General features: G+C 44.4%; 1 protein-coding gene across 3 annotated transcripts in view; it reads right to left on the bottom strand.

The window, feature by feature from the left end:
• Window positions 1-296: 296 nt before the first annotated feature.
• Window positions 297-13,499, bottom strand: part of A4GALT (alpha 1,4-galactosyltransferase (P blood group)) — a 42,893-nt gene continuing 29,690 nt past the window's right edge. Inside the window, exons 2-3 of one of the 3 annotated variants that reach the window (XM_034783269.1) lie at window positions 8,410-8,600; window positions 297-6,108 (exon numbers count right to left, since the gene is read on the bottom strand). In XM_034783269.1, coding sequence (XP_034639160.1) covers window positions 4,986-6,059 — 1,074 coding nt within the window. In that variant the 5' untranslated portion in view covers window positions 6,060-6,108; window positions 8,410-8,600 and the 3' untranslated portion in view covers window positions 297-4,985. The remainder of the gene's footprint in view (window positions 6,109-8,409; window positions 8,601-13,499) is intronic. The other 2 variants (XM_034783278.1, XM_034783287.1) reach the window with 2 other exon arrangements.

A 13,499-nucleotide genomic window follows, 5' to 3' on the forward strand; every position in this document is an offset into this window, starting at 1 on the left:
AGAAGCTTCCTTTGCCTAGAAGCTAAAATCCTGACCCAGGTTGCCTCGTAAAGACAGTACCATGAAAAAGATGAGAAAAGATCACAGTGAACTATTCATCTCTACCTTCGATTATCAGTGCAAGTCCTGGCTACAGCTTAAAGGAAGTTCCCACCAGTTTCCATATCTCAGTGCAAGCTAAGTAACAGGAGCACCAGTTAAATTTTGACAGTCTTCAGGGAAAGACCTAGATGCCTGCTTATCTGACTAACAAAAGGTCACCGTGGATCTCTTCCAGCTTCTTTTGAACTTTAAAAAAAAAAAAAAAAAAAAACAACCAAATTTTCCCTTTCCCTTCTCGATAATGATTCTTCCACATTGAACTGCATTTGGCTGGTGCTTCAGACAACATTACAGCTTATTAGAGCTGGTTGGGAGCCACAATTTGCATTCTGCAGGAGAGTCTGACAAAAAAAATTGCTCCAAACCAGAACGAAAAGCCAAAATGTTGTAGTTTCCTGTGAACCAAAAATTAAGAGGGGAAAAAAGAAAAATCAACTTGGGACCATCTAAACATTTAATTTCAATAGCTTTGAAATGTTTCATCAGCGTAAAAACATTTCATTTCAAAAGTGTCATTTCAATTCATTTTGTTGTGACTTTTATACCATATTAAAATATTACATACATGTTTAATACCAAAAGCCAAACAAAAATCAAAATTACTCTGAACACAAAATGTTTCGACTTTTACCCATTGCAAAATTTAGTCAAAAATCTGTATGTTCCTGCAAAAAGTTTTGATTTAGTCAAAACTGCATTATGACAGAAAAGTGTTCTATCCAATTTTTTTTTTAAACTAGATCTATTTAACCCTTGAGGTGGGACCATAGGGGCAAATGACTCAAATACAACCACTACTGGCTCAAGTCTGTTTCCTCGCGCATGGGTGAGAGAGAGATGCTGTATTCATTTCCCTCAAAATGGAAAAGGAAACACCAGGCAAATGAAACATTTGAATTCCACTGGGCACCCCTTTTATCTGTGTGATCAGGATCACTAAGGCAGCAGTCAGAATGGAGATATTCAAGGCACATGATCCTTAATGTGCAAAGGCCTTTATTATGCATTTCACTGCAGACTAGATTGGCCTCTTCCTTTAGCCTGATATTAAGCTGCCATGAATCAACAATGTCCCACCCAAATCCTAAATTTAGAATTTTCCTAACATACTGCAAGCTAATCTGCCAGGACACAACTGACCCAACTTCCTATGTTCTACTAGGACAGAGGGACTCCCTCCCAATTTAACAACTGACCTCTAGTCTATTTGCAGCAGTGGAGAGAACACGGGATCAATGCAAAGCTCTTTATGCAGGTTGCAAGTTGCAGAGAAATAGGCCATTCTATGAAAAGGCACTTTTTCACATAAGCAGATTTTACATGAAATTCAGAGGCAAAGAGTGTGACCAAATAAAGTGCACACTGTGATGCAGCCTGACCAAATTAAGTCCATGCCTTGACCATTAGGCTGTCCTTGGCTCAACTAACATTTCATTGCTCAGCTGGACTGAGGCCAAGTAAAAGAGAAATACCAGAAATAGGATACCATACTACCCAGACCAGGGATCTGTCCCAGCCTGGCAATTCCTTGCATTTCTATCCATTTATATAGACAGGAATAGCAGCTGCACTGACACAAGCTGGAAAAAATATACAAGGGCTATCAATGCTAATGTCTCAGATATAAAATGTTCATGAGGTAGGGCTCAGGAAGATCCCCAGCATATAGTGTTGCAAAGTTACAATGGGTACACAGTTTGCCTTCCTCTGAAATAGCCAACATTGGCTCCAGTGGATGGAGACGGGATACTGACATACAGCAGCCCCATGGTCTGTGTAAGAACACAGTTCCTATGCTCTTAGACATTGTTGGTTTTTGGTAAGTACACTTGTTTTTGAAAAGTGTGTATTCTGTATTTTGAAGTGCTCAGGGTGGGGACTGTGAGGAAACCAACAAAATCAAAATGACTGTAGGACACATAGGAAAAGGAGAGTAAAACTAAGAGCGTGACCTAAGGTTTAGAGGGAAAATAAGCCACACCTGACTACTCATAGCTTTGTGAAGTGAGGGGGATGAGTTCCATAGTAGGTTAGGGTTCTTTTGCTCTGCTGTTTGGGTCATTTGGGTGGTTGCAAATAAACAGAGAAAGAAAGAAAGAGATTTTGTCCTGCTATGCTTCAGGCCGTCTTTTGTTTTATACATATCCTTGGCTCAGCTGAGCAAATCTGTGCTTGCTTGTGGTTGAGCTGGGAAGCAGAAAAAGCCCTGAAGCAGCTGCAGACTTGAAGGTCAGATAGAGCCAGAGCAGCCAGTGGTGTTGGTCGGATCATGACTTCGAGCAGTTTTCCAGAAGTGCCAGATGATACCATCCTATTAGGATGCAGCATTAGTCATATTCATGAAATGGAGCGCTGGATCAGCCACTGTCCCTGAACATCAGAAAAGCTTATTTTTAGATCTGAAGTTAATAGCTCAAGCCCATCTTTATTCATAAGAAAACCAACTGTTTAAGGCTCAGACAAGGTGTTTAAAATATTTTATAGTACTATGGTTTCCTTTACAGAGTACAGGGTAGGAGATGGATGATGCTCCACTCGCCCATGACAACCATCTCAGCACATGTCTGTGGCCCTGGGTGACCCCTCTTACTATAAATCTTGTTTTAGAGTGTGTGTGCACTGAGACTGATGCGTTAACTGGCAGCTTGCCTCCCTTATAGCTACTAATGCTTCTTTGTCAGTTCAGCTGTGCTCCAAATCGTGCTATAGACTCACAGCTGAATCAAAAAGCAGGAAGAAGTGGTGGTCAAGACAGAGGAAGGCGGCACATTTTTTCCCCATTGTGGAGGCTACAGTTGAATCCAATTTAACCAGTAAGAGCCCATTAATGCAAGGTGTTGAGTGCCTCCTGTGAGATTCTAAGTTTTTTCAGCTCCCCTTCACTTCACAGGAGATGTTCAGTCTCTTGCAGTGTCAGGTCTCAAGATCGGAGACAGACAGATGGGAGGGTGGTGAATTAAAGACAGGAGAGGTGCCCTGTGGTGGCAGCAGCAGAAGCTTCAAATGAAGGCTCGAAAGCTGGGAGATGGAGCAGTAAAATTTCTCTCCCGCCCAATGCTTCCCCCTCCTTTCCAAAGTATACCACCACTTTATTCTACCTGACCCTTTCAGCAACAAGTCCCTTCAATGCTGCAAAAAGCCATCCCATTCATTGCCCTCCATCACTGCTACACTCCCCCTGACAGGTCTGTTGGCAGCTCATCTCTGCCTTCACACAGAGCAGGTGTTTCACAGATGATGTAATGCTTACCCAGTCCCATTAGTAACAGCACACAGCTACAATCTGTTGTGTAAGAAAAGAAATATGGATTTCATCATTTATTTTACACTGAGTTTATGGAAACTGGAATTTCCTGTCAAAAGTCCCAAAGCTTTTATGGTCTCTCCTTGGGCTCATGTCAGTGCTGGGAGTCTGCAAAGACACAACTTTTTCCACAACAGAAACTGTCTCCCCCACACATCAGTTAGGAAGAGTCTGAGAGCCACAGATGCTTTCAGTAGCATTTATTCAGGGCTCAAAGATGACCCCTGCACCTCCAGGCTACTTTCTGTGCCAGAAATAGCAGCAGAATGCCACAGAAGATTTGAAAGTGTAAGAAGCAGGGTCTTTCAGTTCCGGTGCTAAAGTGAGGTTCAGAAAAATCTAAGTTCAACTTCCAGTTCTGCCATGCATTTCCTATGTGATCTTGGGCAAGGAGCTTAGGCCCAGATCCTCAGAGGTATTTAGGCAACTAACTCCCATCCTTAATCTCTCTGTCTCTCAGTTGTCCATCTGTAAAATAGGAGAGTGGTACTTCCCTGCCTCCCCGTGGTGTTGTGAGAATAAAATGATTAATAGTTGCTCAGATACTACAGTGACGGAGAGGGGTGGGGAGAGTTGCAGTGGGTATACACACAAATCCACAGATCATTCCAATAAAAGGAAGTGACATTTTACAGCTCTCCAATCAGAAGACAGGCAAGACAATCTGGACACACCCATCACTTGCATCTTCATAGCATATTAATTCTGACCCTCGTTTAAAATAAAGTTTGTCCCATGGCTGCTTAGAAGTTTTAATTTAAAAAAAAAAAAAAAAAAAAAAAAAAACCCACCTTTGGACAAACCCTGAATTCCTTACACAGTCAAACCTCACGCTGGAGACAATGGGTATTTGCCCCATTAAGAACTGACCAAGGACAATATAGCACATGGCTCCTTGTACACACAGAAGTGTCCCGTTAAAGGTTTGTAAAATAAAAGCTGGAACATGTGGAAGTTCCATTCAGCCACTGGTTTCTGCAGTAAGGAAAAGAAGAAAAAAAAGAAGGGTAAAAAAAAAAAAAAAATCGCCCTCTCTTTCTTTTCTCGTCTTCCTTATTCCCTTCCCTTGCTGCCTTTTCTGATCCTCCTTTTAACTTCTTCCTCAATTCATCTTCCCTCTGCTTCCCTCACTATTTCTTTGAAGATATTTGGGAGCTCACAAGAATCAACCAATGACCTGGGTCCAGCTTTTCATTTATACTAAGGCCCCTTTATGCCCTGTTGGCAGAATAAAGACGGTTTACTCTCACTTTAAAATCTCTTTATGCTGCCAGAGTGTTGCAACATTTACTCCCATCTTAAGGTCCCTTTACACAGCCAGAGTAGTGTAAAGGGACCCGAGTGTAAGGAAAGGAAGAAAAACGAGGCAAGCACTGCTCAGTCTTTAGTTAACTCCTGTGTTCAACCTACATTCAGCCTACCTACATTTATCTTTGAATTTCACTATATCACACTGCCTGGTGATTGATGATTCACAGAGATAGAAGCACTTTCAAATGTACATTTTTGCTTGGAAGGCTGAACAGTTTTGGCTACTTCCTTTGTTCAGTTAGGTGACAGGTGGGTCAAACAATTCCTTTCAAAAATATTTCTTCATTATCCCATACGTTGAAGGGCAGTAATGGGAATGCAGCTGAGCCAGTAAAGCTTTTGAGGTGATCTCAAATCTTGTCCCTTGGCTCTTTTTATTCCAAATATGCACCGCGTAGGTGTTCTTGAAGAGTCTGTGAAGCTCCGAAGAGCTGACCACTTCAAAGTACTTCTTCCAGTCCTGCCAGCGGATGGGATAAAAGGCTTCTCTGGGAAGAGTACTGACTCCTTTACAGCTTTTACTGCTCCGGAGACTCCTGATCGAGCACCATTTTTTGAAAACACGTGTTAAAAGCTGTGGGCCCTGGTGCCCCCAGATCCAGCCATTGTAATTATCCACATAGTCCTGCATGCAAAGCTCTATGAACTTGTGTTTGGCTTCAAAAGAGAGAAAAGCTCCATTCAATACATATTTGGACTGGGTTCCAAGTGCATTGGTGAGGTTCTTTAAGTTCTTAAGGACTATGAAGTCTGTGTCTAAGTAGATACCCCCAAATTTCCACATGATAGCAATTCTACAGGCATCAGAAAGTATGGGTAAGAAATAAGGCTCCCATCTGTGCTGGGCCACCAAATACCAGTCAGCTAGAGGGGTACCAGAGAAAAGGTCATTCAAGTCCAGTGGCCGGATTTCCACATTGGGGAAGCAACTCAGCAGGGAGAAGCCCCAGTGTTTTGGAAGAGTGAAATTTCTGTTTGCCAAGCCCTTCATAAGGATGACTACTTTGGTCTCAGGGTGAGCCCTGGCTGCTGATTCGACAGAGCACATAAAGAGAAAACTTGGGTTGGTTTTTTCTGAGGTCTCCACAAAAAATATATCCCCAGGCGGTGGAGGTGGCCTGCCAGATACAGCTGGGGGAGGAGAAGGCACAGATCGAGGACATTTGACATCCAGAGGCAAGCCATAGAGCAGACTCTTGCCTTTGGCATCCTCAGTGATTTTCCAGTAAAACATTATGGAGACAAAGGACATGAACTTGAAGGTGATGATAAACACAGCCCAGAGCTTGTGGTTCATCACCACCCTGCTTAGCTGTAGCACGCAGATGGGCGTTTTGTACATTTTTGCCTCTACCCCAGGGCCTTGTTCTTCCAATAAAAAATAGGGTGATCTGGAAAAAAATAAAAAAGGAAATTATTAAACACAAAAAAGACAATAGAAACAGTGAACATTAATCCATATTTTGTAACCTTATGCAATTATATATTTTTGACTTTCACACTACACTGGTTATTTTATTAATCACATTATTTATTTGTATTGTAGAAGCATCCAGGGCCCCCAATCAGAAACTGCAGCCCTATTGTGGTAGGCGCTTTACAAAACATGTAAACAGAGGACAGTCCATGCTCCCCTTAACACCATGCAGCCAAATTCTGCCCTCTGTTTACACCCATGCAACTATGTGGATTTCAGTGGGGTTGCTTGGAGCAGAATTTGGCCCCAAACTAGCTTTTTCTTTCACTTCAGGCCACATTCTTCACCAGACTAACATAGTAATGATTCTAGAGAGCTGGGGATTGGGAGCTATTGTCTCTGTAGGGCTGCCATCCAAACAATCCTAGAACCCTGGGAAAAGCCCTGGTGTGGAAAGGCTGCAATTGTTAGGACAGGATGTTGATTACTTAGTAAGGACAAGGACAGTCATTTTCTGACTCTGATTGCTCAAGTGAAGCCAGCCAGGATGGTCACATGTTTCTTCTCACATGAACTCAACTGCTAGTCTGGCAAAACATGCAATGATCTTTGCTGATCTTACTCTGCTTTCTCATTCCCTTGTGACACCCCACTGTGCTGTTTTGTTGTTACAAAGTCCCACAAGCAAAGGTGCTGGAACTAGGGATGCCGGGGGTGCTGCTGCAGGACTTACAGGTTGGTTCTATGGCTCTCAATAGCCCCCACTATACAAATTGTTCCAGCACCCCTGCACACAATGTCAGAGCATTATCCAGATTGCCCTCGTACTTCTGGCTCTGCTCCACTCTTGTCTGCTCCCTGATTTAATATTTAGACCTTTACAATGAAAATATCTAAATTGGAATATCACCTCCCCCTTCACAACACAGGCCTATGCTCCCGTATACCAAGACCATCCTCCGGGATGGAAGGGGAAACAACCAGTGCCCTTTTCCCATTCCCTGCACCCTATCAGGGTCTATGCCTCCCCCTGGAGTATCTCCACAAGTGTGGGGGAAGCCTGTCTACCATCACAGTCTGCAGTTGGACCAGGGTACATTACTGCGGTCCTGCTGTTACTAGCCCCGTAATGTTTTGACCTGGGGCCAAGTCATTCCTCAGAGTTCACTGGACAGGATTTCCTGCCATTCAGCAAGCGAAGGTATTTGATCTGCCCAGACCATTCTACTAGGCAGTTTATTTTACCCTCTTCTGATTTACATAGTGTGGCAGAGCTCTGGCTTTGCCTCGGGCGGTCCTGCACTTCTAGGCGGGTAGGGCTTGCCTCAGAGGTTTGCTGTGACCCTCAGTGTAGCTTCTCTCCCCTCCTAGAGGCAAGGGTTACAGCCTCAGAATTGAAGTGTTGCTGAAGTAGCCAGATTTGGGGGGCAGGGTGGTGGAGACAGATAGCTATGGTATCTGAGTAAAGAGAACAACAGCTAACAGGAACTGGCAGTGCTGTGAGAAGCAACGTGTTGTTTTCAGCGCTGCCTTCTTGCCAAAAAAATGTATCATTGGTAACAGTTGGCTTCAGTTCTCTTTTAAACTTTCCATTCTGAAGAAATCAATCATTTTAGTCAGTAACACTCGATGGGACTCCTCATTACTATGGCTGGCTAGAAAACAACAATTTCGTTTTGCAGAAATTTTTGAAATCTTTAAAGAGAGAGTGAAAGACACCACCCAAGCCCCAAAGTGGCCAATAGCCCAGTGATTAGGGCACTCACCCGGGATGGAGAAGACCCATGGTCAGCTTCCACCTCAGCCTGATTTGGAGCAGGGACCCGCCCTAGTCAGCAGGCCATTTTCAGTTTCTCCTGTTGGATCTATTCCACTTTGTACAAATAATTACATATCCACTGGGCCAGAAAAAGTGACTTTATAGGCTGGTGATTAAGGCCTGGTCTACGCAAGGGGGGGGGGGGGGGAAGAAGGGGAATTATCCAAGACCTAAGTTACGTTGTCTTCACTGTGGTAAGTCGACAGCTGACGTTCTCCCGTCAACTCAGTCTCTCACCCTGGTGGAATACCGGAGTCGACGGGAGAGCACTCGGTGGTCGATTTATCGGGTCTAGACTAGATGCGATTGATCCAGCGGGGGCGATTTATCGCGGCTGGTCAATCCAGCGGGTAATATAGACAAGTCCAAAGACAGCTTTCAGAGATCTTATGCTCACATCTGTACTATAAGATGAAATGAGTAAACCATCGCAGAAATGGAGCAAAATTAACTCACCCAAATTCTTCAGTCTAGAAAGGAACCAGTCAGAACTGGACAATCAGGCCTTAGTGTTTCCCCATTTTTCCCAGAAGCATTTGATATTGTTGAGAAATAGGCAAGTTGTTAGAGCTGAGTGAATACAAAGCCAAAAGACAGAAATAAAAAAGGTTGGTTTGGATCAACTGCAGCTTAGATTTTTCCCCTGGCTGAAATAAAAACAAAAGATTTCATTCGGGTTGAGCAAAATGACATTTTCCAAGTGAAATTTTATTAGAACTCACATTTGGGGAGCAGAACCATTTCTTTCCAGACAAAAATGTCAAAAAGGACTATTTTGAAAATGTCAAAATGAACAGTTTTGATTGTTTTTTTAACCCCCCCCCACCCCTCATTTTTTTTATTTGGCTGAAGCTATTTGCCAAATGTGACCCAAATTCACCAATGCATTTTGGAGCAACCAAAAAAAAAAAACCTTTTTTGGGGGGTGAATTTATTATTTGCTGAAAAATTGTCACTCAGCCATAGCAAGGGTCATATTTTCCACAGTATTAGGTATCAGGCCTACAGGTGGTGGAAACTGACCACACATGAGCATGACGTGAAGTGCAATCTGCTAGACAAAACTCATTAAAATGTGTCAAGCCTATTGTGAACCCAGCAAAATGTCACTTGGGGAGGACAGATTTCCTTTACAATAAACTAATGGCTAGGGGAGACTGTTGACCATTATAATTCTGACCTACTTTGTATAGCCAAACCCTATGAATCTGAACAGTTAACAAAAGGAATCATTTGGGACAAAATTAGATCAGAGAAAGGTTGCTTGCCATTACAAATTTGAAAAACTAAACATACTACTGCTCTTTTTTTCCTTTGGGGCCTGATCCAAAGCACTTTGAAGTCAATGGGAGTCTGTCCTCTATTTTGTTGTATTGCAGGCAGAAGACAGTGAGAGACAATAAACATGGTACTCCACAAATGTGGTTTTTACAACGTCATTATTCAGAGTACAAGCACACTGACAGTGTCCAGCAAAACTACATAACAATTAAAGGCAGAAAGTGAAAAAATTACCGTAGTCACCTAAACAATAGTGGGAACGTAGTTAAGTTGATACAAGTCTCTAAAGGTTAGAGTAGCCCCTCCACTTTCATCCCGTTTTGTACATTTGAAATCGTTAGCTGCTAGTCTAAAATGATGGTGCTTGCATGTGTCTCCTGGCAACTTTTACATTTTGATCACAAGCTCTATTACCTGCAATCTTCTCTTCCCCTGCACCACACAATTAGTCCCGTGAACAACAACTTTTGTATTTCATACTGCATTAGCTTATGTTTTTCACTGGTGCATTATGAAACATTCACAAGGAATCATCATCATGACAGGTAATCTCTGATGCATACAGTTCTGCTTATAACAGCATCAGTAATAATGACAAGCAAAAGCTAATCATGTACCTCATGTACAATTAGAGAACTGCAAACACAATTAAAAAAAAAATCTATGGGAATTTATCAGCATGATTTTCTGAATGGCAGGAACACAGTGTTCGACAAATAAAGGCAGGTTTACAGACTATAGCCTACAGCAGGGTTTCTCACTCAGTAGGTCAGGACTCAAAATTGGGTTGCCAAAATGTTTCGAAGGGTCATGTGGCAACTCCTTGTGGCTCCTATCCCATGGGGCTGGCTGGACTCTCCTCCCTGCTCCAGAAACTGCAACCTCTGGGGTCCCAGCACCACTCAGGTTTAGCCCGGCTGTCATGATGATGGAAGTCCAGGTAGGACAAATTTGAGTGAGCGGCATTGCAACTCCATGAGCCAGGTCACAACTCCACTCACACAAATTTGATCAAGTCAGGGGGGCGGGGCCAAACCTGAGCGACACTGCAACCCCAGAGGCTGCAACACTTAGAGTGGAGAGCCAGCCCCACAGCACAGGAGCTGCAGGAGCCACCACTGTGTGAGGAGTGCCAGGCAGGACTCCATAGATTAAACCTATGGGTGGGGGGGCGGGGGGGGGAAAAAAGAGAGAAAGAGAGGGTCGTTTCAGTTCCACACAGGGCCAGGAGATTTTTCTCCTTCCGCTAGATGGAGGAGTCAGCCCCACAGGTTCTCAGTGTCCATATCAAAATGGCACTGGAAACAATCCCAACAAGACTCAGTGATCCAAAATCTAGCAAAGAACATGTGATGAGAGGACAATCCCTTCCTCAAAGCGTTTACAATTTAAGTGAGAATTAGCAATATGGCACAGAGGTTGATTCTGATCCATTGCGTGCTCTCTCTCTCTCACACACACACACACACACACACACACACACACACACACACACAAATTCACAGTCTACACTACAGAGTTTTGTCGACAAAAAGGCAGCTTTTGTCAACAAAACAGTAAAGTTGTACACACTGCAATATGACTTTTGGCGGCAAACATGCCCTGTTTCAGCAACAAAATAAAACCACCCTGATGAGAGACATAAGGCTTTTTGTGCAAAATTTTCATTGACAAAATGCCAGCGTAGACACCGCGCTTGATTTTTTCCACTTTAATTGGCCTCCAGGAGGTGTCCCACAATGTCCATCCTGACCGCTCTGGTCAGCGGTTTGAACTCCACTGCCCCACAGCCAGGTAACAACTATCTGCCCCTCCCCCTTAGAAGCCCTGGGAATTTTTGAAATTCCATTTCCTGTTGGCTCAGCGTGGAGAGGTCTCATTGTATCTTCCCAGGTGACCATGGCGGTTTATCGCAGCAAATGCTCTCCCGCTTGGACCACTGCAGAGCTGCTGGATCTGCTTGGTATATGGGGAGAGGAGGCCGTGCAGTCCCAGCTACACTAGAGTCATAGGAATTTTGATACCTACGGGCAGATTTCTCAAGGCTTGTGCGAAAAGGGCTATGATCGGAACATGCTGCAGTGCAGAGTGAAGATAAAGGAGCTGAGGCAGGTGCACCATAAAGCAAGGGAGGCAAATAGTCGCTCCGGTGCTGCACCTAAGACCGCCAGTTCTATCCTCAGTGGCAACCCCAACTCCATCACCAAAAGCCCTGTGGATACTTTGGTGAGCCTGGAGGCGGTGGAAAGAGGACCTAACCTGGAGGATGAAGTCATTGATGAAGAGGTGGAGTTAGACGACAATGTGGAGCTCCTAGCGGGGTCACCCAATGGGGAAGGCAGCCAGGAACTGTTCACCACTCCCGGAGTGTCTAGCAAGAAGCAGGAGAGGAGATGCCAGGAGAGGAGACGCTGTGGTTTGTGTAGTGCAGAGGTGGGTTCAGAATATAGATATATACAAGTCTGGCCTTGTTTCTGCTTGCTGGACAATCCCCTGTACAGCTAATCAGTACAGCAAAACAGGGTGTTGATGCACAACGCGATCTTACGGGAATCCTCCAGAGAGATCTCTAGGAAAATTTCCTGGAGGTACTCTGCAATCCTCTGCCGAGGGTTCCTTGGCAGAGTTGCTTTGTTCCTACAATGGAGGAAGAAAACTTTCCCACACCATTTAGCAATCACTTATGCAGGGACCAAAGCAGCACACAGGCGAGCAGCATAGGGACCAGGGCAGAAGCCACAAGTGTGTAGTAGATGTGCCCTTGCTTCCCTGCTTACCCTCAGGAGTGAGGCATCCGCTACAATGACCCCTGCCTGTGGAAAAGTGTTGGAGAATTTTTGAATTTTTCTCCTAGTTGGCTGCAGCGCAACTTTGTTGAGTGCTCTCTTCCCCATGTATTGCCCCTCCCTGCCCTCAGCCAACACTCACCATGCTTTGGGTGTTCTCCCAGATGTGTACTTGCCAAGGGAAGTGATTGTTATGTTACCAGAGGTGTATTTTACTGAAATGTTTCAATGCTATGCACAAATTTAACAACCATGCTTCTGTGCATTGTTCCTTGTGCTTCGGCAGATGTGGCCTTGAGGAACACCCCACGCACCCTGGCTGAGTGTCTCCACCAGATAAGAAAGTGCCCAACACGGAGCAAGAAGACATGTTCCGGGAGGTGCTGCACTTCTCCAATGCAGAGAAAAGGGAACACAAAGGGTGGAGGGAAGCCGAAAGGTAGAACAGAAAAGAAAATCAGGAGTTTGTTAAGGACGCTATTGAGCGGATGATTAAAGTCATGGAGGAGCAAACGCAGATTCTGAAGTCCTTAATAATGTTGCAGACTGAGCAGATGTGTGCCCGCCCTCCCCTGCAGCACATTCAGGACTCTCTTCCATGCCCCTCTCCCAAATTCCGCCTCCACAGTCCTTCCCACTTTCCCCTTAACTCCCTCGGACAACTTTCAAAATGATAGCTGGACCTACACACAGCTCTGAAAGTCTGCCCTTGCCTGGTACTTCCTTTCCCACCAAGCGTCTTTGCGTGCGTGTTGTTTCTTGTGAAAGAAAAGCAAAGTTTTTGAATGATAACTCATCTTTATTTGTTTCCTGCTCCTGAGATAGCAGGCACTACCAATACATACACAGGCAGTTTAATCATTTGATTACTGGAATGTAAGGCCCCAAATTTCACCATTGCTTCCTAGGAAAACTACATGTAACGTAACATTGTAGGACCAAATCACAGAGATATACATCACTGGTTCTCATTTTCAAAGTGTTGCTTCAAAGCCGCCCTGATTCGAATTGCACCCCTCTGTGTCCTTCTAATTGCCCTGGTATCTGGCTGCTCAAAATCAGCAGCCAAGCAATCTTCCTCAACACTCCATCCCTGAGCAAACTTTTCACCCTTAGATTCACAAAGATTATGCAACATACAACACACAGCTATGACCATGGGAATATTATCCTCACGGAGGTCTAACCTGCCATAAAGACCTCACCAGCACACCTTTAATTTGCCAAAGGCACATTCCACTGTCATCCAGCATCTACTCAGCCTGTTGAACCGCTCCTTACTGCTGTCCACATTTCCCGTGTAAGGTTTCATGAGCTATGACGGTAAGGGGTATGCCAGGTCTCCCAGGATCAATATGGTCATTTCAACATCCCCCACTGTAATCTTCTGGTCTGGAAAGAAAGTCCCTGCTTGTAGATTTCTATACAGGCCGGTGTTCCTGAAGATGCATGCGTCACGCACCTTCCCGGACCACCCTG

The sequence above is a fragment of the Trachemys scripta genome, chromosome 1, assembly GCF_013100865.1.
Source record: "Trachemys scripta elegans isolate TJP31775 chromosome 1, CAS_Tse_1.0, whole genome shotgun sequence".
Taxonomy (NCBI): domain Eukaryota; kingdom Metazoa; phylum Chordata; order Testudines; family Emydidae; genus Trachemys; species Trachemys scripta.